Here is a 25,372-nt window from a genome sequence, read left to right as displayed (position 1 = left end):
GTTTTTTTTTAACACTTAAGTATATCTGAAATTCCCTTGATTTATACTTAACTTTTCAAGCTTAGCACCCCTGGATATGTTTTCTTCAGGCTAGTGTTTTCAAACACTTGCACAAAAGGACATTTCAGAGAAATGGCAAGTGCCCTTGAGTTCCTGAGGATCAGGGGAGAAGATTTGGTGCTAGCTACAGTGTCAGATCCAAACCATAAGAGATGGCTTTCCAAATCAGTATAAATATGTTTACTTTATTCTTTTTATAAAGCTTGTAGATGGAGGTAGAATTTATACCTTAATTTAATTAACCAGTCCCTAAATGATTAATTTTTAGGGATTTTTCTTTTCAAAAATTTGCTTTTACAAACAGTACTATAGTGCCCATACATCCAAGCACAGATGTGACATATCTTTTTGAAGCCTTATGTTTTACCTTAGTCATACCAGTTTTTCATTATGGCTCATATTATATTTGTGTTTCCTTTAATATAAAAAAAAGAAATTTAAATTGTTTATCTATTGAGTAAAAGCACTACCCCCAAGAAGATGGGCCATTCCATGTTTAGCCTATGCCATAGCCTCCTGTGGCACTGGTCCTATTGTATTCTCTGGGGAGAGGGTTCTGTTCAAAGCCTCAGGCTCTTGGTCTATAGTCAAGGTGCAGTGCCATTAAGGGAGTATATACAGCCAGTGTTGCCTTTATTAATTTTCTAAGGCTGTTTTTACAAGGTACCACAAACTAGGTGGTTTAAAAACAACAGAAATGTATTCTCTCACTGTTCTAGATCTGAAGTCTGAAATCAAGGTATGGGGTTTCTTTCTGGAGCCTCAGAGGGAGAATCTGTTCTATGCCCCTCTCCTAGCTTTTGATGGTTTCTGGCAATTCTTGGCATTCCTTGGTTAGTGGCAGCCTAACTCCAGTCTCGAACTCTGTGTTCACATGTGTTCTTTCTGGGTGTCTGGGTGTCTTTCCTTTTCCTATAAGGACACCAGTCATATTGGATTAAAGGCCCACTTTACTCCAGTATAACCTTATCTTAGACTAACTAATCCACAACAACCTTATTTCTAACTAAGGTTACCTTCTAAAGTTCCATAAAGGACTTGATTTAGGGGTGATAGGAGATACTATCCAAGCCAGTACAGTGCTTTTTGTTAGAAAGTACTGGTTCAAAGAACAGGGTGACCCTGGGTTATGCCTGCCAAATTTTTTCTGACTACTCATTATACTTTCCTATCAAAGCCCTCACTAGGCACAGTGGTACATGCCTGTAGTCCCAGCAACTCGAGAGGCTGAGACAGGAGGATTGCAAGTTTGAGGCCAACCTTGACAACTCAGTAAGGCCCCCCAGCAACTTAGTGACTCTGTCTCAAAATAAAACAAAAGGGGCTGAGGATGTATCTCATTGATTAAGCACCGCTGAGTTTAATCCTCAGGACCAAAATTTTTTTTAAAAAATATTTATTTTTAGTTGTAGTTGGACACAATACCATTATTTTATTAATTTATTTTTTATGTGGTACTGAGGATCAAACCCAGGGCCTTGAACATGCTAGGCAAGCACTCCACTGCTGAGCTATAACCCCAGCCCCAGGACCAAAATATTTTTTTTTTAAAGTCTCCCCATAACTCTTTGCTGGGAATCAAACCAGGGCCTCCCACGTGCTATGCAAATGCTATATCAAAGAGCCACACACCCAGCACAAAAACCACTGTTTATTTTCTTTATTTTAAACTTTTGTTTGAAAGAGGGTTTTGCTATGCTGCTCAGGCTGGTCTTAAATTCTTGAGCTCAAGTAATGCTCCCACCACAGACTCCAAAGTAGCTAGACTACAGGTAACATCACTATGCCCAGATAAACTTTTTTATTATGGAAAATTTTAAATGTATGCAAAGGTAGATTAATTTTAAATGTATACAAAGGTAGAGAGTAATGGATCACCCACCCATGTATCTATCACCCACCTTCTGTGAGTGACAGATTAATGATTAATAGTTTCTCCTTTACCCTCCAACTCAATTATCAAAGATATATCATTTTATTCATGTACATTTCAGTATTTCTAAGACATAAGGTCTCTTTAAGAAACCTATCCATTATCTGGGTGCAGTGGCACACACCTGTAATCCCAGCTTCTCGGAAAGCTGAAGAAGGAGGATCACAACTTTGATACCAGTTTCAGCAACTTAGTTACACCCTATCTCAAAATTAAAATTAAAAAGGGCTGGAGGGGTAGCTCAGTGCAGAGCACCCTGGGTTATATCTTCAGTACCACAAAGGAATTAACAAAATAAAAGTTGATTTCGACAAAAAGCATATAATTCCACCAATTTCAGTTTATACTAGAACTTGTTCTAAAAGAATCTTCTGGTAGAAAATAAAATGCCTGGCTTTATCTCAGGAAACGTTTTTAGAAACCCAATTCATGTGGCTTTGCTCAGGCCTACAAAGCTGAAGGATGGATAGTGGTGATCCTCTTCCTCAAACCCAGCCCATGCCTAGCCCTTCTACTTCCAGATGGCTGACACTGTCAAGCATGCTTACCAGCATCTTTCCCTGTCTGTTTTACTAAAGTAAAGGAGACTATGCTGAAGCCCACCTCTCACCTGGTGGAGTACCATGTACAAGAACTGTTCTTATGGTTATGGAGTTTTCTGCCACCATCACCAGGTAGTAGGTTTGAGACCTGAACGGTCATAGCCTGTGGGGTATAGGCTTCCAGAAGGGAGTTGAGTCAGATATGGTTGAAGATTATTGATAAAGTCTCCTCAGGATTGAGGCTGGAATTCCTCGTATGTTAGAACCTAGGATAAGAGGGCTTTGGATTTCCAAGTGTTTGCCAGAGACCCACAGTAAAAACTGTATTTTACCTCTCCTTTCCCCCTACCCCTCTCTTTCCTTCATTCACTTTCTAGATATCACACACACACAGACACATCTTAAGTTTTATGAAACCGATACTTACACTCACCATGTATGATATATTCTGAACTTATCTATTTTCTCTACTTTATTCACTAAAAAAACTGAACTTGTAAACATTATTTCAAAATTACCTGTAGAGATTTTTGAAATGAACTGTAGTAAATGCATTGCTCTAAGGAAGGCTTAAGAATTCAGTCCTGGGCTGAAGATGTTGCTCAGTCACATTGCATATGCAAAGTCCTGGGTTTAGTCATCCCCAGCACCAAAAATAAAATAAAATCCATCCTGCTGAATCCCTTTGCCTAACAATTCTTTTCTTTGTTTTTTGTTTGTTTGATTATTTGTTTTTGTTGTTTGTTTGTTGTTTTGCTATTATTGAGGGGAAAATCAAATTCAGCATGGCATTCAAGGCCCTTCAAAATCAAAGCCTCTACCAATTTTTAAATTTTCCCCTACTTTCTGCCTCTCCACTCCCCCTCTTTTTTTGGGAGGTGCTGTGGAGAAAACCCAGGGCCTTATGCATGCTAGGGGTAGTGCTCCAACACTGAACTATATCCCCAGTCCCCCTTATGTTTTAATTCATAGATCGTTTCATTTTTATGGAAAACATGCTGTCCTTTTATGCATCTGTGCCTGCTTTTTTTCAGCTGGAAATTGAATCCAGAGGTATTCTACCACTAAGCTCTTGAGCTATATCCCCAACCCTTTTAATTTGTTTTGAAACAGGGTCTCACTAAGTTACCTAGGTTGGCCTCAAACTTGAAATACTCCTGCCTCAGCCGCCAGAGTAGCTAAAATTATGAGTATCTGAGGTTATAGGTGCGTACCACCACACTCGGCTTTATCTATACCTGCTTTTGCCCATGGCATTTCCTCCACTGGGACTGTTCTTTATCCTCTTTACCTAGAATACTCCTCGTCATTCAAGATCCAGTTCAAGTGCCCCCTTGTCTCTGTGACCTGGTCAACTACCCCTCTTTTGATCTCCACTATCATGCTATGCATCCCTATAACAGCACACATTTATGCATGTATGTTCTGTACATGATTATAAGTATAAACACTGCCACATTCCCAAAAGGACTCATGACAATGATATAGAGTATACTATGATTATTTGTTCATGTGTTACTCAGTGCTTTTATCTTAGAGATTAAGTCTTAATCTCAACTATGCTCCTAATGCTGAACACAGTGTCTGGCCCAGAGTAAAGGGGCTTTGGAAATGTTTGTAGAATGGATGAAAAAAATGAATAAGTTCTCTGCAGCCTGGGCATTCATTAGACCTAGCTTGTACCAAGTATGGTAGCACATGCCTATAATCCTAATAACTCAGGAAGATGAGGCAGGAGGATTACAACTTCAAAGCTGGCCTCCATAACTTAGTGAGACCCTGTTTAAAAAAATTGCTGGGGAAATAGTTCAGTGATAGAGTACCTTGAGTTCAATCTCTAGTACTGTGAGGGAGTAAAAAAAGACCTGACCTAATTTAATTAAATGGTGCTGCTGGCCCCCAGGATGATTATGGATATAGCTCTGAAAGACAATAAGTGCCAACTCCTGGATCTGCTCCAAGGTGCCCAAGCTACTGCTGGAAAAATTGGAAAAGAGGTCATCCCTAGAGAAGATCTGGCCAACAGTCCCTACTCAGAGTCTCTGGATTTGAGTTGCTACCAATGCTTCTTTCCCAAGCTAATGAGGGGCTTGAACAATAAGAGTTAACTAGCGGGGGATGAAATTTGGGCCAGTAAAAAGGATACATAATTTCTGACAGAAGCCAGGGAGCATCTGGTAGAAAGAAGATTCTGTATCTGGACCAATTCCTTTTATACCAGTCAAATATTCCCTTAAATGAACCCCCAAGCTCTGCACAGTTATCTCCTTACTCTGCATAGAACCTGGAGAGCTAGAACAGAGTAGGCAGTATTCACTCTCCCTGGGTATATAGAACGAGAGAAGTTAGGTATCTTGCTGCATTGTCACATAGCCCGTGGAGATATTACCTACCCTTCTGCTTCCAGCTCAGGAGACCCTCACTCCCGACCACGGTCATGAGACAGCCACATCCTTTTGTCTATCTGTCTCTTTCAGGAGACAAATACCATGTTTGAGGTACTCTTTGGCCTGGGGTACTAAGAAGCCATAAAGGCTGTGTATGCTTGCAATGTGTTCACTTTGATCACCCGGATCAGTTGCATCTTTGTGGTCAACATGCTGGATAGCTGCCTCCCATTGCAGGATTTCATTGATTTCTCAGAATTGTGTGACAAGTAGGATGAAAGACCAGCAGGTTAGTGGTCATCACAGGAATGTTAAGGAATGGAGGAAGAGGTGTCTTCTAAAGGTTAGGGTTAGGCCCCCAAAGAGGGAAAGTGTTTTGATGAGATCTGAGGGACCAGTTGGCAGAGTCTGGACTTAAACCTGCCTCCTGACTCCAAAACTAGTGTTCTTTCCTTGTTTCCAGGCCTTATATTCATAGAAGACTTTCACTGTCCACTTGTACACTCTCACACAGCACTACCTTGTTCTAATTCTAAGCTGAGGTCATGCGTCTTGGGAGATAAAAAGTAAAACAAAAAGAAAAACAGGAACAGAAAGCAATATTCTGGGTACATGTAAAGGTGGTTCTGAAATGTGTAGGTAAGCACAGAGGGTAAGAGTATATGTGACTGTGGTTTTGTTTCTATATATCATTGTATGGATGTGCACAGGGATATGGCTGTGTGTATACAAAGGAGGTATGAGTGTGATGGAATGTAGACATATTTAGCCCAAAGAGAATGAGTGTGAATATTGTGAGTGTGGCTGGATGTGTAGGTATAGTTTCAGTTGAGTGGGTACATACATAATGTAGGGTTTGTCTATATGTTCAGAGGTGGCCAATCCACGAACCAGAAGTTGTAGATATTTTTTATTGTATACATGTATGTGTGTGTGTGTGTACACGTATATCTGGGGAAGGTGCATGTTTCTGACCCAAGAACAGGTTGAATGTGAGTATGCAATAGTATATTATGGTAAACTAGAGTGATTCAATGTGTTTGTGGGCCTGAAGAGTGTTGGTAAGTCATTCAGAGTTGTGAGTCCAAGTGTGTATCCTGTTCCTCTGGACTTGGGAACAGAAGTTGAGTACTATGAAAATTAGGCTAGTATATCTGGCCTGGAGCTGAGGATCATGAAGCTCCTAGAAACACATCCTTCATCCTCCATAAGGGGGAGGCTGAACTGTCATTATATTTGGAAATTTGGTGGGAAGTCTAGAGGACAAGAGAATGTTATCTTACTCCATGATCAGGTTTGCTGTAAGTTCATTTCCTTGTTCTTTCTTCCTGCTCATGGACTAGAATAAGAAAATGCTTCCTTTTCCCTGCCTCCTCCTTCTCACAGTACTCACAGTGTCTATTAGCAGCAAGCTCCAAATTGTCATCTAAAGTCACTGGATCATCTATTCCCTGTGGTAACTTGATGCTTGTTTTTCCAGGAAAGTCAGAGCCAACCTTTCCTCTTGGGGCTAAGCTTATTAAATAAATTCCTCAATAAAATCCTTAGTTGGTTGAAACCCACCAAACTGCCTTGTTATCTATCTCCTCCAGGACCCAAAAGTTTCCTGTTTCATCTATCCTTTTTACTCTCCCCTTCCTACTTCCTCTGGCTAGGCCTGGGCCAGAGGCCCATCTTCCCCCCTTCTAGAAAATGGGAGTCGAGAACAGTATGTGTGTAGGAGAGAGGAATTGCTGGGGGAGTTCATAGCTCAGAACTAGAGCCAGAGCAGCTGCCTGGGTCCCTCATGTCAGCCCCCTTTCCTTGTTCCATAGACTGTCAAAATCACCTTCTACTACCATGCCAATTTCCTGCCATTGTCAGAACCCCAGAGGATCTTTTTCCGGACAGACTGGGATGAAGTCCTGCAGGCTCTGTAAAATGTCTGGAAGCACTTTGTAAGGCACATTTAATGGTTGAAACTGGACAAGGTTGTAGCCAAGGGCCTGGGCTTTGGATTCACTTATGCCTCTCTGGGCTCTCTGAGACCTATGCCAGAGACCCATGGCATGGCAGCTAGGACCTGGGTTGGCCCAAAGGTAACTGAATGTTAGCCCTGGTCATAAGTCTATCCTTGCCTCCTTCACATAAATGGAGAACACATTATTGTAAAGCAGATGTAACTACTGGTAGCAGCTGATTTACGTAGAGCTTCATTCAGGAAGTCCTACATGTCAATATATAGACCCCATAGCTTTCTCCTTTACATCAATTTCACCTTTCAGGTCCTGACAACCACAGCCATCCTTCCTATACTCTGGGTTAGAAGCAACCTTTAATAGTCTCACTCTCCTCGGCCTCTACCCTAGAAGTGAAAATATGGGAATATAACTCTAGCTAGAGAGTTTGAAAAACTTAGGTTTGATCCTTCCCTGTTCTGTCACCTTAAGCAAATCTCTTTACCCCTCTGGCTTCAGTTTCCTCCAGCTATAAAATGAATATCTTGTAACTTGCCCTGCTTACCTCCCAGGGCAGTTGAAAGGCCATGCATGATCTTCGAAAGATTCATATAAGCGTGACTTCATGCAAAATAAGCTCAATGACACGGGCTAATTTCCTTGAGAAAGTAGGCTGTTCAGAGCCCTGAACAATGTATCTGGACAGTGATTATGTTTGCAGAACTATATACAAATGACTGTTCTGGTCTTGAGCTGACAGCACAGTTGATTTTTGAAATATTCCATACAACCCTTCTTACAACACATTGCCTCTTTAGGGAAATCCTTAGTTCTGACCCTAAGCCCCTTCTCAAATTGTTTCTGCATTCTTTTGGGGTTTTGAGGCTGGCTCTGGTTGTTCAAGCAACATCTGTGAGCCTCTGGCTTGAAGGAAAATGACTAGCCAAGATCTTCTCTTAACCCTTTCCTTCCCTGGCTTTTGCTTCTTTTAGGACACATTGTCAACTTGTTGCCTGTTATTTCCAGGGCTCTGGAAGAAAAGTGCAGCCCTCTTGTGTGAAGGTAAGGACTGAATGTTGGGTGATCTGGATTGATGGAATGGAGACAAAGAGACTAAGGATGTACGGGGTCTTAACTTGCTTTTCAGGATCCAAAATCAGAATTCTGTACCCTAAAACTGCCTCTTCATCATCTTTTGATGTGGGTGCAGGAACAACTCCTAGATGTCCCCCACTAGACTACCAGGATTCCAAAAATGTAACACTGGGAAGTATTCTTTTGTGTTAAGCATTCATGGTTACAGAAGACTTTGGTACCCTTATTTTTCTCATCTTCCCTTAAGCTAGAGGCATATAGGTGTGGCCAACTTGCTGGAGTAACTTCCCTTTCAGTTTCTTCACCTCCAAGGCAGTGGTGGTAGAGAAGGAGCAGTGACCTAGATGGGTCCTGAGATCCCTCTTCAAGCTGTGAGTTTATCTCACTAATGTATACTTTAGCAGGGCCATATTTATTAGGTATTCTCTTGGTGGAGTGTTTTCATGGAAGCTGGGAAGGGGGAATCACATTTTGGCCCACTACTCACTGAGGAGGCAGGCCCTATCTACCCAGTTGTTGAGGTGCCATCCTCCAATTAGACTAGATAGCAGCACTACATGGGGTACAAGTGGGACAGGGAGTGATTCTCTAGCAGATATTCAGCCCTATGCCTTTTTTAAAGCTCCCTGTGCACAACCTTCTCCCCTTTGTTTCCCCTTAACTTCTTTGGTCCCTTTACTGTTACTCACTACTCTCCTTCCCCAACAATCCTGCCCACCATTCTTGTATTGTTTAGCTTCCTGCCTATCACTCTTTGGCCACAAACATCTGAAATGAATACTCACAAATGTATTCAATTAAATTGGCTCTACAAAAGATGTCTCTCTAACTCCTGGGGGAAAATGAAGCAAGGTAGAGAGGATGCAGATGTTGTAGAGTGATGTATTGTTCCCAGGATCTTTAGAACGCAGTTGAAGGGTCAGTAAGGATTTGGAGATCTTGCCAACCTCAGTTGAAAAAGACCCTACACCTTACCTTTTCTTTACCTTCCTTTCTGTTCCCTGTCCTTGCTCCTTATAAAATCCCTTGACCTCCTTTGCTTTGAAATAGACTGAGGCCTCCTTACCAGAGGGTGTCCTCTAAGAGGGGGCCAGGACAAGAAACAGGAGAACTGCTTCCCTCAGCATGAAAATAGCTCTCTCCTTTACCCCACCAAAATTTTCCCTAGATTAAGAGAAGGAAAGGAAATAATTTCCATTCCTATGCTTTCCTGGGTCTCCCCAGAGACAGAGGGTTACTGACAAAGACAGTGAGTAGATGGTGAGTATATAGGCTGGATGAGATGGAGCCCCTGCTAGCAGAGGGGCAGCAGTGTATAGAGAGTTCAGTCCTAGATTAGGAGTCAGAGCCCTTCATATTTCCATGGGCATAGTAAGGAGGGAAAGGGGAGAAAGAGAGGAAGAAAGCAAAAACAAGAGAGAGGGAGAGTGAGAGAAAGAGAGACAAAGAAAGATTGAGATCCCATAGGATCCTGTTCTTGCTTCTCAGAGATGGGATCCAGGCCTGTCAAAGGCAGATGGGCAGAGGGAACAATGGAGATTGTGGCACAGGAGTGCCTCTGTCCTTTCTGCTGAGCATCAGGTGAGATGAGAATACCAGAAAATCAAATGAAGTCCAGACTTATTGTCTCCATGAATCAAAAGTCAGGAGTGGAAAAGCAAAACCTTTAGTTGGAGGAACTGTTTATTTTGTCAGTTTTATGCCAAGAAGCTTGCCTGATTGTTTTCCACTGAAGTAATCAGGTGAATCAAGTTGACCAAAACTGACCAAATGATCTGCTTAGTTTTAATGTCATGTAGACACTAACTTCTCCCTGGGCTCCAGTTTTCCTACAAGTAGTCTTATGTATAGCAGCTTTTACTTATATAATAACAACACTGACAAAATTATTTCTAGGGCTAAGTTCTCTGGTTCTGGACAATCCTCTTTCCCTTCCCCCAACTCCAAAAGTGCTGCTCAAGCTGGAAGGGATCTGGATTCCTCTCTTTTATTTCAGTTTTTACCATTCTGGCAAAGAATGACAAGTTTATCCGCAATGTGGGAACCACTAACATGGATAGTCTGAACAAAGCTACCCTAATGGAGCAGTACTCAAAATTGGGATAAGACCCCAGTGCTGCTGCCTGTTACCAGCACCCCAAATCCTAAGTCCAGCCTAGCTGGATATTCTTTAAGTCTTCTGGGTTCCATTAAGTTGGCTAGGCTTCCCCTTTCCCTCCCACCTCAGCTCTACCCATCTCCCTGATCCTCACCTTGGCCCTTATGCTTTTATAATAAAGATTTATTTTTAACTTTCCATGGTGTGTTATTTATTCCCTATGCTCAAAAGTGTTTTCTCTCTTCCGCTTGATTCTTGATTTTGTTATAATATAAAAAATGTCTGATACAAATAAGATAGAACTATGTAAGAACCCCAAATTGGGGAATAGTAAATACCCCAAATGTCAGCTCTTCTCTAAACTCAGCCTAAACCCTATGTCTCTAGTTAATGCCCCATACCTAATAGGCTTTGAAATTTTTGGTGATTTCCAGGTTGTGGCAGGAATTTATATACTGCTACCCCTCACTGAAAATGGGAACTATGGAGTGGAAGGAGTAGGGAGTTGAACATTGTTGACTACAATGATCTGTGATCCCTCTAGCACTGAGATTCTGAGTTAATTAACTTCATCTCTCTGAGCCTCATTTTCTTCATTTGTAAAATGTCCTACCAACCTCACAGAGCTATGAAGTACCAGTTAGATGGCCATCCAGGTGGAAACCTGTCATGGCCAGATTGCCCCTGTGTTCTAATTGAGTGTTAGACGTTGAAAGTAGCTGATTGATGTACTATATGGAATCTCTGTGTATATAAATGGCTTAGATGATAAGAGGTAGAACCGTTTCACCTCCAGAACCAGCATCCTCAATGGCATCATGTGCTCTGGGCCTATGGAGGAAAATGGATGAAAGAGGAACTTGTGGTCTGAGTCCTTGGCGTGGGGAAGGGTGTCTTACTTTATTCCTAGGAGTTCCTAGCCAACCAGGAAATTGATTTTCAAGATCATTTCACTTACACATCAGTTGGCTGCATAAATTCTACCCAAGCCCACAAAATATTCTTCGGCCCCCTGCCTAAACCTCTTTTACTGCCCCCCCACCGATGCTTTCTATTTTCCATCCACAATCATCTTTTGCTCCCCCTCACCCAGCTTTCTAAGTACCCCTCCCTCTCCAGCCTGCCAGCAACCAGCTCACTCAAGGCCCCATCCTTTGGACAGATTCCTGGAACTCACAACCCAGATGGGAGAGGAATGAAGAAAGATTCATTTACCCCAGGACTCTTGCCTGATTTGTTGTTGGGCCTCTGCCTGATTTTCAGTCATCTGCCCCCAATTTCATTCCGGAACCTGGCTAGGGCCAGGCCTCATTTTCCTGGCAGCCCAACTCCTCCCCCCTCTTTCCTTCCATCCAGGCATTCAGCCACAGGCCAACTGTGGGTCAAGTACAACGGCTCATTCGAGGGGCCAAGCAGGTGGCCCTGGCCTACATTTGGCCCTAGGGAGCTTCTTGTTTTCTCCTAAACTTCCAAGAATCTCCATTCCCAGATGAAGCATGCTGTCAGATCTTGGCAGATGACAAAACCTGTCCTCCTTTCCCTCTTCTGCCTGAGACTAAACCTCTCTTTCCTCTGATGTACAATATAGAAGATCCTGCTAGGATCTGGACCAGGAAGGCTTGAGGGTCAACTAGAGTGCAGTTCTCTGTGCAAAGAGGAAAATACTCAGCTTCTGAATCTCCAAACTAGCATGTTAATATTCCCATTATAAGAACCTGAGGTAGTCCACCTCTCTATCCCTGATCCTTTGGTCTTTGGATCTGCATATTCTGGGGAGAAAAGCCTATGCCAGAATGTGAAGGCACTTCTTAGCAGCCTGGATGTGGCAAGGAAATATTCAAAAAAGCAGCCAACCTAACATTAAAGACTCAAAGGACAGATTTCTAAGCTGGTTCAGGGAAGAAAGGTCTAGGTCCCCTCTTCCAAGTCCCTTTTATGGAGTGGCACATATCTGTAATCCCAGCAACTTGGGAGGCTGAGGCAGGAGGATCACAAGTTCAATGCCAGCCTCAGCAGCTTAGTGAGCTCCATCTCAAAATAAAAAAAAATAAAAAGGGCTGAGATATATCTCAGTGGTAAAATGCCCCTGGGTTCAATCCCAGTATGAAAAAAAGAAAACAGAAAAAAAAGGAAGCCCAACTCTCTGACTTCTAAGCTGAGTGCTATCCTACTCCCAACCCTTATTGGTAAAGACATAGTGATCATGAGTGGATCCTGTTTCTTTCCTGCAGAAACTGGAACCATGTGCATATCCGGTGGGTTATCCCAGAAGGTAACTCCCATGTCCCCTCATCCTTCAGGGGAAAAGGGAGAACAGGGTGTGGCTGGGAATTCCACTTTCGAGGAATAGGACTATTAGGTGAAACTAAGCCTCTTAGCCACTGTGTGGCACCATTTACCCACTTTTCTATGTACAGTTAATGGCTGTGTGCAAAGCAAATTCAATTTAAAAACATGCAAACTTTTCAGGGATCTGGTTCTGACTTGGTTAACAATTGGATGAGGGTGTTTGGGCAAATCCTGTACCTTTTATGAGCCTCGGTTTCTCATTTTGTGAAATAGGAGGCAGATGAGGGTCACTCAAGTCCCTTCCAGCTTCATAATTCTGCAAGTATGTGAGTATACTCCCAGTGGTCATTGAATTATGCAATTTTGTGCCTTGGGGCCACACAGGGTGAGTACAGAAAAAAGCACAAAGGCCAGGGTATGTGTAGAGCTAAGATGAGGAAGGGCATCAGGGAAGCAGGAGGGCTTGGCAACACACGAACCTGGATTTCTCCTGAGCCTCCCATGGTGCCAAGAAAAAGATGAGGGTGCCATTCATTTGCTGAGTAAACACTAACTGACCACAAACTTGGTGCCAGGCACTGTGTGATGGAAGTGAAGTTGGGGTATAGGTGGGAGTGGAGTGGATGTTGGGTGGGACACTAAGGCGAATAAACCCCCAAAGTGTTTACCAGCCAGTGGGGAAGTAGATAAGTAAACAAACAACCAGAACACAAGAGAGAATGGAGCCTCTACTAAAGAGAAACACAAACTGCTGGATGTGGGGAGGAAGGAGGGATAAATTCTGACCAGATAAGGAAGATTTCACAGAGAAGGAACCATTTTAACTTGAGTTTTAAAAGATGAACAGATGTCTATGAGGGAGGGGTTAGACAGAGGAAGATAAGGAGGGAGAGGGAAAGGCAGATATTCTGGAAGATGGGAGATAGGTATATTTATGTTGTTTGGGGAAAATAGGGACTAGTCTGAGGTGCATGGATGGAATGGAAGAAGAGTTTGCAAAAATGGTTTGGGGCCAGATTCTGAGTTTATGGAGCCCTTTTCACATGCCTAGCTATTTTCAGAGTGTAAAGGACAGGCTTCCAAGATGTGCACAGTTTCAGTCCTTAGGGAAGGCAAGACCTATTCCCTCATGCATACACAAAGGTACAAAAAAAATTAAACTGAATGGGGCAGGCAAGCCTGATTGGAAACATGGCACACATCAAAAGAAGTGAGAGCCTGGAAGGGTACCACGAGGGAAAGTACTCTTCCTGTAGCATGTATTCCACTCTCCTACTCTTCTTCTGAAACTCAGATGGTTAGAAGACCTGACCTATAAGGAACAGGAAGAGGCCCTGTTTTAAGGAAGGGAAAGCCATCCTGGGAGACCTGGCAAACTTCCCATTCAGTGACTACATTTGCAGGACTCCATCTCTAGTTTGTTTCCCAGTTAGACCTTATCAACCAGGGACAAATAGCGAAAGGCCTGAGGCATCACAGGAGCTAGTATCTATGCTATTAGGATAATAAACTAGGTGGGATTTATGTTAGACTTAAGGAAAGAAGAAGTCTGTGTTCTGAGAAGTTCAGGAGTTCTGAAACCATGAAAGATTAGAATATGTTTCTTCAATAGCTGATGAGTGCCCACTTAATGTCAAGCACACTGCTGGAGGAAGGAATGTAGTGAGGGAGGTTGTACCTTGTTCCACCCTTTGGGAACTCACAGTTAAGATGGGTGTACTATACAGAATAATTCTCCCACAAAGATGGTCACATTCTTAAGCTCCATGAGTTATGGGTATACTATATTCCATGGAAAAGTGAAATAAACATTTCAGATGGAATTAAGGCTGCTAATCAGATGACCATAAAATACAAAATGATCCTTAATTATCCAGGTAGATTCAAAATCATCATGAGTCCTAAGAATTGGGAGAAGGCAGCAGGAATGGCAATCAGAGGTGTAACAAGGATTTACCCTTATGTTGCTGACTTTTAAAATACAGAAATGTGGGGCTGTGGTTCTGGCTCAGAGGTAGAGTGCTTGCCTGGCACGTGTGAGGCACTGGGTTCGATCCTCAACACCACATAAAAAGAAAATAAAGATGTTGGGTCCACCTACAAGTAAAAAATAATTTTAAAAATACGGGAAGGGGCCACAAGCCAAATGATGCAAGCCGCCTGTAGAAGCTGGAAAAGGCCAAGAAAGAGCTTTTTATCCTAGACCCTCTATAGAGCCTCCAGAAAAGAATATAACCTTACCAACAACTTGATTTTAGTCCAGTGAGACCTGTGTTAGATGTCTAAGGACCCCAAAAAATAAATAAATGAGTAAATTCATGTTATTTTCAGCAACTAATGGTGTGGCTTATTTTTTGTTTGTTGGTTGGTTGGTTTTTGGGGGGATTGAATACAGGACCTCTCATGTGCCAGACAAGTGCTCTACCACTGAGCTATATATCCCCAGCCTTTTTTATTGAGACAGGGTGTCACTATATTGCCAGGACTGGCCTCAAACTTATGATCCTTCTGCATCATGAGTAGCTGGGATTATAAGCATGTGTCACCACACCCAGCTGTTTGTGACAATTTGTAACAGCAACAGTTAGAAAACTAATATAATGTACACATACATAATAATATTCTAGTATGAAAAGTGTTCTAAGAAAAAAAGAAAAAGAAAGCATGTTGTGAGAAAGCAGAGGGCCAGGAGCAGTGGCAAATTCAGGTAGTCCTAGCCACTTTGGAGGCTGAGGCCAGAGAATCACTATTCAAGGCTAGCTTCAGCAATGTAGCAAGACCTTATCTCAAAATTTTAAAACAAAAGGAACTGGGGATGTAGCTCAGTGGTAATGAACCCCTGGGTTCAATTCCTAGGAGAGAGAGAAAGAATACGCAGAAGACAGGAACCTGTCTTAGAGGCAATGAATCAAGGAAAGTTACCCAAAATAGTTGACAATAAGATGGATATGGAAGAAAATGCAGTTTTTAGCAGCTGCAGGAGATGAGACACTGTCTTGAAGACAGAGACACTGTGTACAAAAGTACCAGGCATGAAAGAGGCTGGCAGATTTAGAGAATCAAGAAGCAAAAATGGACTGGAGAAGAGGATGGGCAGGATGTATGGAGAGAAGGGGGCTTACAGGGGTGACAGAGAAAATTGCTGCCTCTACCTTCTCCACTCTGAAAGTGCAAATTGCCCAAGTTATTGTCTGCCTTTCTTAACTGACTTAAGAACTTAACTCTAGAGCCAAAGCTTGTCACAGCAAAACTCAGAGGCCCCTGGTACCACTACCCCTTTCTCCATTCTAGCCATAAAGTCCACTAAGGGGACCATACTCTTCCACCAGCTCCACAGCAAGGCAGTGACCAAGAAGGAAGAGACAAGAGCCTGATTGCATGTCTAAAAACTCTCAGTCCATCTGGGGCCTGACTCTGAGGGAATGGGCTGAAAAGGAAGAAGAGAGGAGGGTATTGTTTTGTGGTAGAAATCTTCATTCCTCATAGAAATTTCTGGAGAGGCATGGGGGCTGGGCCAGGGGGTGGAGGTAGGAGCTATCTTGGAATTTAGAATCATCTGGGTGCTCCATTGGCAAACTCTCTGTAGCAAAATATGAAACTGACTCAATCCTGGGGAGGGGTCCAGGAGGCAGGGGTGAGGCAGGACAGCAAGAGGAGGGGATGTGGTTTGTGTCCCCTCAAAGGGGTTTGGGACAAGGAGGCTTCTCTCTTGTTCCTCTAACCTTCCTCTTCTTCCATCCCTACCCCCATCCTTGGCACCAGGGCCTCTGGAGCAAAGGGAAGAAAAATGAGTGGGCAGAAACAGCTGGATGCAGCCAGGAGCACATCTGGCCTCCCTGGGCCTCACTCCCCCTTCCCCCAACACTCTTTCCTCCTTTTCAGGTTTCTGATGGGGGTCTATAGTGGAGCTGGGGGGGGAGGGTGGGGAATTACAGCGAGGCTGGGTGGAGGTGGGGTTGGGGCGGGGGAGAATGTTGTTCTAAATATTAGCTGGGCTTGTGAGGTGGCCTCTTGGCTGGAGCCTGACCACCTAACTTCCTGTTTTTCCTACAGCTGCCTCCTCCCCTCCCTCTTCTCTGGGCTGGAACTGAGCCGGGGAGGAAGGAGGAGCAGCAGAGTTGGCCAGGGTCGCTTTTCTGATTCCCTGCAGGCTGGGGGCCAGGACGGCCTCCCTAAGCAAGCAGGCGGAGGCACATATAGCCCTAGATCCCGTCGTTGAATCTCAGCACTTGCTCCTCTGGCCACAGCAGGAACAAGAGGCTCCTGGAAAGCCCCAACTTCTCACCAGCTCTTCCATGAGCACACCCTGGTCCCAGGGCCTGAGATTTCTCCATGCAGGAGCAGCCAGAAACTCCAGAGGCGGCGGCAACGCCGGACACACCACCCGCCCAACTGCCTCCAGCCCCACCACCCAGCCAGCTGCTGGTCCCTTCTCTGCCAGTGTTCGTGGACCACGCAAAACAACCAAGTGAGTGAGCAGGGACTGGCTGGGTGAGGGAGTAGGGTTTCTTGGCTGGGGGTGTCTTCCTGTGCTCCTTTTTTTGCCCTCAGGGACAAACATGGGAGACAGGCAGGCTGTCTGTCAGGGTTCGGGGACACTGAAATGTTGGTCTGAGTAGGTGTTTTGACAACTCCTGGTTTGCCCTTCTGTGCTCCTTTTGCCCTCTCTCTCTCCTCCACCCCTCCACTCTGTTTTTTTCCCTCTCTCTTCCCAGGCAAGGAACTCATTAAGCCCAAAGCAATTTTAGGGCGCCCAGTAGAGAGACCTGCAGAGGCTGCTGCTGCTGCTGCGGAGGCTGCTGGTGCTGCTGCTGAAGAGTGCCCGGCATTGGGCACCAGGGGAGTTGGAGTCAAAAACCATCGCTGTCAGGTCTGCCGGCCCCCCAGCCAGTTCCTCAAGTCAGGCACTTCCTACTCCCTGTGGAGACCTAGGGATCTCTAAGGCCCTCCAGCTTCCCCTGCCACCTCCATCTTCATTCCTCATTCCTGGTACTTAGCCTCCCTTTGTGGCTTCTCTTTTTATTCACTTCTCCAACCAACCCCATCTCACCCTACCCACTCCCTAATTTTCAAGGTGACTTTAGAGGATTAAGAGAAGCCCCTATCCCTATCTTGATCGGTTAGTCTGCAATTGCCTGTCTGTGACTTACCCTGCTGTATACGGTGGCACAATTGTTCTCTCAGAGCCACCAGGAGTCTCCCAAGACCCCTGACTGACATCTGTTTCCAGGCTAGGCTGGTTTTTCTCCTGGAACTGCTAGGCCCAGGAGAGACTCTGGCTAGTCACTGTGACTACACCTGAGAGTTTGCTGTCCTCCTGTTTCCTGAAGACCCAGGAGGATCTTGGGCAGCCTCTCGTGGGTCCCTGGGCTGCCACATCACTTTTGTGGCCCTCAGCCCCCTCCCTGCCCTGGCCAAGCCAAGGAAGGGAGAGGAAGGCAGGAGGACCCTGTCCTAACCCCTGTCATCCCTCCTCTTGCCAGCGGATCCGAGCCAGCCGAGAAGCAGGCTCACGGTTTGCCATGGAGGGCTTGGATGATAAACTGATCCTGAACGTGGGGGGCATGCGCCACGAGACCTACATCAGCACCGTGCGGGCCTTCCCAGGCACCCGCCTCTACAAGCTGACCGAGCCACCCCCGCCTGGCAGTCCGGCTGCTCAGGGTCCACCCGTCCGAGAGTTTTTCTTTGACCGTAATCCTGAGCTCTTTAGCTATGTGCTGGGCTACTACCGTACTAGGCAGCTGCACTGCCCCAATGACGTTTGTCGGGATGTCCTAGAGGAGGAGCTGGCTTATTGGGGCCTGGCGGAAGCGCCTTTGGCACCTTGCTGCTGGCTCAAGCTAAGTGGCAGGGAGACCCGGACCCAGGACTTCCTCTCCTGGGAGGCCTGTGAGAACGCCCACCTAGATGAACGTCTTCTGCTGAACCCCATGGAAGGCCAGGGACTGCGGAATGCTTGGAAGCCATGGCTCTGGGTGCTTCTTGATCAACCCCAGTCTTCCCTAGGAGCGAAGGTAACTCATTAACAATGTGTAGCACCTTGTTATACACTTTTATCTATGAAGGGCCTGGCCCTGCCAAGTTGCCACAATAACTATGCACTTGGCATGGGCCCAAATCTATAACCCCCCCAGGAAAACTTGAGGGGGTTTCCTTAAAATGGAGGGGGAAAAGGGTGGAAATGTCGGTAGGGAAGTGGGGATGACTGGTAAATGAGGTTTCTGACATTCATCTTTTTTTCCCAGTGCCTTTCCCTGATCTCCACACTCTTTGCTGTGTGTGCCCTGGTCATCTTCTTCCAGGAGACAGAGGTTCAGCTGGATTACTTCTCTGCCAACTTCACTCCTATGGGACATGGGGCAGGGGTGGGAGGAAACCAGCAGCAGCAGCAGCAGCAGCAAAACAATGGTCTTGTTTATCGCCGTGCCCCCCACCTGCTCTACCTGGAATTACTCTGTGCCCTTTGGTTTGGAACTGAGCTTTTTGCACGAGCCATTTCCTGCCCTGATAAGGTGCGCTTCCTGTGTAGCCCCCTCAACCTGGCTGACATCTTCTGTTTGTTCCCTGTGCTGGTGGAATTAGTGGTGGGTGACAAGGCTGAACGGCAGCCTCGCCTTAGCCTCACCCTTGGGGCCATTCGTTCTCTCTATGTCCTCAAGCTGGTTCGTCTCCTGGGTTTTCTTGAAAAGTCCCTGGCCCTGAGAGTCCTGGTTCATACTCTCCATTCCTCCTGGAAAGAGGTGTGTGCCTTTCTCCTGATTTGGGTGGCTGAAATCTTATTCTTTGGCTCACTCTTCCTCTATGGGGAGCTTTTGGGCATGTCAACCCCAGGACAGAGTGAGCTCCACTTTGGAGACATCTTTACCTGTCTCTGGTGGACTGTTATAACTCTCACCACTGTCGGCTATGGAGACATCTACCCACTCTCTGCTATGGGCCAGCTCACTGCTGCTGTCACAGCCACCGTGGGCATGTGCACTGGTGTCTTGCTGGTGCCTGTGCTCCTGGTCCGCTTCCAGCGCTATTATGCTGTAGCCCTGGCTCGCCAGAAACTAAGGCCCAGTGGGATCCTATAATAGGCCCACTGGTCAAGAGGGGTGGAGCCCACCTTCCTGTACTTCCTCTTGCCAGTTTTTGGTTACAGATTAGGATTTCCGGCTTTGGATTTGGCAAAGAATCCTTCAGGAGCAGCCCCAGGTCATGACAATTCCTGCTAGTCAGGATCAGATAAATATCACCTATAGGTCAGACTCCTCATCCTCATCAAGGGAAGAAGGAGCTTAGGGACAAGGCTAGTTAGTTCTTACATTCCCCTGCCCCACCCTAGGCCCTTCTCTGAATACCAGAATGACCAGGAAGGATAGAGTGTAGTTCTTCCTGGATTGGTGCTATATCCCCCTCTCAACTAGATCTCCCTTCACATTCACTCATCCCTTTCTGCCCAACTGGACCCTAGTCTAGATGGGAGACTTTTGCATGATGGTAGCCATAGTATATCAAGATTGGTTGCCCATGTCAATGGTGATTGGCTGTGGGTATCAATGATAATTGTCTGTGAATATCTGACAGCAACTGGTTATGGGTATTGATGACAATTTGTACTTTCAGTGCCCAGAAATAGCCAGATTGTAGCATTGCTCTCTCTCTCCGTACTGCTCCTGGGACAAATGTTCCTTAGAGGCAGAAGGAGGCCTTTGAAGAGTCTCAGAGACTCCAATCAGATGCAGGTCAGCCACGTCTGAACCCGAAGCACTCTTAAGTCCATGACCTCCTCATCCCATTATATCCTTGCCCAATTCTGCCTCATCCCCTCTTCTCCCCATCTTTGATTTTTTTCATAATATTTTAGATTTAGTATTAGCCATCATTAATCAAAATATATTAGTCAATATTAACCACAGTATCTCAGTCATGATAACAGTATGTAGTCACTAATAGACATAAAATGTTATCATTGCATATTGTTTGGACAGGAATGAGGAAACTGGGATTGTGGACAAGAGTACACAAACAATTTCCTCTTCCATATTTTTTTCTTTTTTTTTTTAATTTTACTCCTTTACAATTCTTTTTTTTTCTTCCAAATACTTTTCAGTACCCACAACGGGTCTACCTCCAATCCTCGCTGCTATTGAATATTCCCACCTTCCAACCTCTTCCTCTTCTTTTTTTTTTTTTTTTTTACTACCTGTATGCTCTTCCCTCCTGGCTTTCCCATGGTGTTCCCCACCATGCACCTCTCTTGGAACTGGCTTCCAGGAGAGACAGAAGGGACCTACTCAGGTCTAACTTCAAATCAAGCCACTGGGTTGTCTGAACAAGTAACCCAGGCAACTAGGCAGAGCCGGGAGGTTGAATTGAGCCCTCACTGTTGCTGAAGCTGTGAGCATAATTCTGTTTACAAAACTTTTAAATAAAATATCCTTTGATATCTCTATTCCATGGTTGTCTGTGCTTTTTCTGGGGGAGGCATGCGGGTATCAGCAGGGGTGGATTGGTACAATAAATGACAAGAACATTTAGGCAAATTATTTGATAGGGTAAAAAGCAGTTTGCTGGGCTGAGGCTGTAGCTCAGTGGTAGAGCACTTACCTAGCATTTGTGAGGCACTGGGTTCAATCCTCAGCACTAAATAAAATAAATAAATATAATAAAGGTCTATCAACAACTAAAAAATATTTTTAAAAAGATCGGTTTGCTGTCTTCCATGTGTCTGGTCCTTACAATAAACTGTTATTAGTCACAGATACCTTGACTGGGAGAGGAAAAACTTTTTGTTTGTATTAGGAACAGGTTGGGGAAGGGAAGAAAACAGGTCCAGGAGTTGAGGAATAGAAGCTTGGATATCTTCTTTAGGGAATGCTTCTAGAAACCCTGGGTACTTATACAAGGTGGGAGGTTGTTAGGGGAAGGGTTTCCATATTAGGAGCACTGAAAGAGAACCAGAATCATGGAAAAACATCAAAGACAATATTTATATTCTTACTGCCTGGAAGTAGAAGATGCTGGAGCAATTTGCAGCTTTCAGCGACTGTTCTAGTCCACTACCCTTAAGGTACAGATAGGGAAAAATAAAGTCTAGATATTGAGGTGATTTTTCCCCAAGGGAAAAAGTGACAGAGCTGGGAGTTCTGTGACCTCAGAGAAATTATGCATCAATCTTTATTAACTCACTAGCGTCATAGTTGAATGATTAGAATTTGCAATAAAATTAAGCAAGGCTGCACCCTGTTTCAAGTAGTGGAAATGGTGGTGGTGGATGAAGGGATGGAATTGAGGCTAGGATGTTGCACAGAATCTTGACGGCTTGAGTGAGAAAAGTGGGATGTTAAAGTAGGGAGAGAAGAGCATTAAATGCCATGGCACACTATAAAAAGAATCATGTAGAATGTCAGGTAGATTCCAGGGAAAAACCTGGAATCTCATCAAGACCAATCCCCTCCTAATTGGGGTGGGGGGGCTGAGGCTCACAGAGAAGCTGGGTTTATATACTGACATGGTTTATATACCGAGTCAGGAGCAGAGTTGCAATCACCCTGCCACACAGGAAGAAAGACTATTTCCTGTTATTTTCCCCCTTGCATCTTGCCTGGACAGTCAAGACATTAACTAAAAGGGAAGGGAGAGGACAGCACAAAGATTCATGGCCTGCCTGGTACTTCTATTACGAAACACTATAGAATGACAGCGATGAAAAGCTTAGTTAGTGCTTGTTTCTATGACAGAACTCTATATCTGAATCCATCCTGAGCCTCCAGCACATAATGCCCTCAAATCCCCTAGAACTTAAGGCCTTTTCTGAATACTGAGAATGTCCCAGTATTTTGTCTCTTCTCATGATTAAGTTATCACTCCAATACTAAAGTCACCTCTTCTCCTCAGATATGAATTGCCCTTCTTCTGAGGAGGGCAGGGACAAGATGGGTGTTATAGTTTATATAAGTGTCTCCCAAAGGCCCAGGTGTTAAAGGCTTGGTCATCAGCCTGTGGTGGAGGAGGTAGTGGAACTTTTAAGAGGTAGGACTTAGTGGAGGAAAGTTAGGTCATTGGAAGCATGTTTTGAAGGGAATTTGGGGACCTCAACCTCTCCTCTCTCCTCTCCCACTTCCTGGCCACCATGGAGTGAGCAACTTATTTGGCCACATGTTCCCACCATGATGTACAGAGCTACCATAGGACCAAAAGAAATGAGCCAAATGACCACAGACTGAAACCGCCAATACTGTGAGCCCAAATTAACTTTCTTCCTTTCTAAATTGATTATCTCAGATATTTTGTCACATCAACTGTATGCTGGGTAAAACAATGGGAATGCTGAAACATACCTTTAATTTGAGAACATCCTGCCATATGTAAAGAAGAGTTCTTTCCTCACATGTGAAAACTCCTTAGCCATGAGCTAACTTGTGCCCTGAACCATTCTCACAATTCAGTCACACTCCACCCTAAATATTTGTCCTCATCCCCCTTAACCTGCCCACTTTGCCCATGGCAGAGACCCCACTGGTCCTACTGTCCACATAGCCCTGGAAATCCTCCTCGTTTCTTGTGTCTGGTGAGAAGGGTCAGATGCCAAGCACATGCTTCTCATCTGGATTTCTCTCATTAGGAGAGACTGAAAAGTTTGTGGGCTAACCCCATCCTATGTCTGGCCCTATCTAGTGAAGCATACAGTTGTCTTCTCTGTCTTCCTCCTGCCTCAGCTCTTTAACAGTTGCTTCAGCGTGTTGTCTACTTCAGCCTGCACTTTCAGCTTAGACCAATAGAGGGCAACCATGGCCAGTTTATGAAAAATTATTTTGGGTGTGGCCTCTCCCTCCCTTCACTTCCTTTTGAGTGCTTGTAACATTCTAGAACCACAAGTTCTCTGCATCAAAGTGTGTGTTTAAATAACTTATTTCAGCTCCCCTCGTAATAAAAAGAGAAACTGAGGCCCTGAGAAGGGGTGAAACAGTCTAAATTCAGACAATGATTCACTCTGTGGCAGTTAGGGCGAAAACCCAGATTTCCTGAATCCCAGTTCAAAACTCTTGGCACACACTGCTAAGCATCAAATCCAAATGCCTCTTTTTTATAGTTGTGGAAACTGAGGCCCAGAAAATAAATAGTCTAAGATTATAAAATTGTGACAGAGATAAAACTTGAACCCAGGTCTTCTGAATCCTAGTCCAGGACTCTTGAAACATAACATTAGGCATCCAGTTCATGCTGTCTTTTACAGATGATAAGGGTCAGAGAGGGATTTTCATTTACTTGAAGTCACAGTAAATTAGTGACAGAAGTATAGACCAAGGCTGGCTGTTAGAACTGGGAATCAACAGAAATTGGGACTCTGATTTCTGGTCTTCCAGATACCCCAATGACTTAGAGACCTCCCCCACTCCAAATCGCAGAATTAAATAGCAGAGGTGGGGGTGAGGTCCTTACTTAAGCCCTTTTGTTGTCAAGAAGCTGGAATATGGGGCACAGTTTGTATATGTGACTGTGTAGTGAGGTGTCTGCCTACCCCTCTTCTGCACCCCCTCCACAGGAAAAAGAAAAAAAAAAAAAACTCTCAACAAAAGGCTCACCTCATTTCTCCCCTTTCAAGGCCTCCCGGCTTTGAGAGTGAGAGGATGACTCATTCGGCGCCCACAGTCGCACTGCAGAGAACATAATTGCTAGCTGGGACATCACCATAGCACCCAGCCATCACATTTGCAGAGCGCTGTCTTGTTTTTGTCAAAGCTCTTTCCTATCTTTTTTTTTCACTGCTACTTCCCCAAGCCCCAGGGAGCCAGATGAGGCATACACCATTACCCCTTCTTTTATAAAAAAGAAAATGATTTATGGCCAGGGTGGGGGTGAGGGGGCGTTTGAGCAAGTTTAGAAGAGACTGATTAAATCCCTTGATCCTTTGATTTCCAAGTTTCTGAAGTGTTCTGCATAAATACCCAGAGCCCCAGAAGAGGCATCAATGTCCCCCAAGTACCTCCTGGCATTGCTCTCTCTCATCTATTAATCACTTGGCTGGGGCCAGACACTGGGTTGAGATTTAATTGGAGACAAAGGAGACTCAGATTCTGTCCTTAAGTATCACAATCTACATATTGATTAGGTCACCACCACACCCAGTGGCCATCCTCAGTTTTCTTTTCTTCTCTTGGCAAAGTGACCTCGACAATGCCTTTCAGCTGGTGGCATTGAACCAATTTTATATATTTTTTTTCAGAGCACTTGATTAAGAGTCAGGAGATCAGCATTCTCATTTCAGTTCTTCAATTACTTGACTGTATAGCAATAGATTAGTCCTTTCTCTGTAGACCTAGTTTTGCATCTGCAAAATGATGAGGTGTGCGGAGAAGTAGGAATAGAGTTGCTAAGAATCATTGGATTAGATCATTTAGGAGATGAAGACCATTTGTGATCTGTAGGCAGTGCCCTTTTCTTGGGTGAAAGACTGGAGGGTAGGAGCTAACAGGCTCTGTCTGCTATGGGACACTTCTTCCTGCTACCTTCTTCCTTAGCTCTGTGAACCATTCCTCAGAGGCAGAGGACTTGAACTTCTTGAAGACCTCAGAAAGACCCCACTTCTACTTGTGCTTACCAACAATATTCAGGAAGCACCAGAATTATTTTGGATGGGAAGCCATTCGGTCAAAGCCATTCAGTCATATTCTAGGGTTGAGGATGGATCAGAGAGATGAAAACAGAGAAAAGCATAGGGGCTGGGGTTGTGGCTCAGCAGTAGAGCACTCATCTAGCACGTGCAAGGCCCTGGGTTTGATCCTCAGCACCACATGAAAATAAATAAATAAAATAAATATGTTGTGTCCAGTTATAACTAAAAAATAAATATTAAGATTCTTTTTTAAAAAAAGAAAAGCATAAATAGGCAGAGACACAGAGGGGGGAGAGACAAGAGGTCAAGAAAGAAAGACTGTGGGAGGCAAAAAGCTAAAGGACAAAGACAGAAAATAGGAAGAGAAAGAGACAAAACAGGAAGACAGGGACAGAGAGAGGGAGAGATAGAAGAAAGAAGGAAACAG

The 25,372-nt window shown here is 44.5% G+C and overlaps 1 protein-coding gene across 5 annotated transcripts in view; it reads left to right on the top strand.

Annotated features, from left to right (window-relative positions):
• The window catches only part of LOC124090041 (potassium voltage-gated channel subfamily C member 1-like), a 38,310-nt gene extending 17,529 nt beyond the window's left edge, over positions 1 to 20,781 (top strand). For 2 of the 5 annotated variants that reach the window (XM_046440396.2, XM_058578174.1), the window contains 5 exons: positions 7,852 to 7,921; positions 16,492 to 16,809; positions 17,057 to 17,211; positions 17,825 to 18,358; positions 18,590 to 20,781. In XM_046440396.2, the coding sequence (XP_046296352.1) occupies positions 16,674 to 16,809; positions 17,057 to 17,211; positions 17,825 to 18,358; positions 18,590 to 19,420 (1,656 nt within the window). In that variant the 5' untranslated portion in view covers positions 7,852 to 7,921; positions 16,492 to 16,673 and the 3' untranslated portion in view covers positions 19,421 to 20,781. Of the gene's footprint in view, positions 1 to 2,638; positions 7,922 to 16,491; positions 16,810 to 17,056; positions 17,212 to 17,824; positions 18,359 to 18,589 lie in introns of those variants that run through there. The other 3 variants (XM_046440397.2, XM_046440399.2, XM_058578192.1) reach the window with 3 other exon arrangements.
• Positions 20,782 to 25,372: the final 4,591 nt, after the last annotated feature.

The sequence above is a fragment of the Marmota monax genome, unplaced genomic scaffold, assembly GCF_021218885.2.
Source record: "Marmota monax isolate L192 unplaced genomic scaffold, Marmota_monax_Labrador192_F-V1.1 WCK01_AAM20220418_F8-fsc00134, whole genome shotgun sequence".
In the NCBI taxonomy this organism is placed as follows: domain Eukaryota; kingdom Metazoa; phylum Chordata; class Mammalia; order Rodentia; family Sciuridae; genus Marmota; species Marmota monax.
The sequence above is the reverse complement of the archived record's forward strand: the minus strand, read 5'-3'. Positions and strand labels throughout refer to the sequence as shown.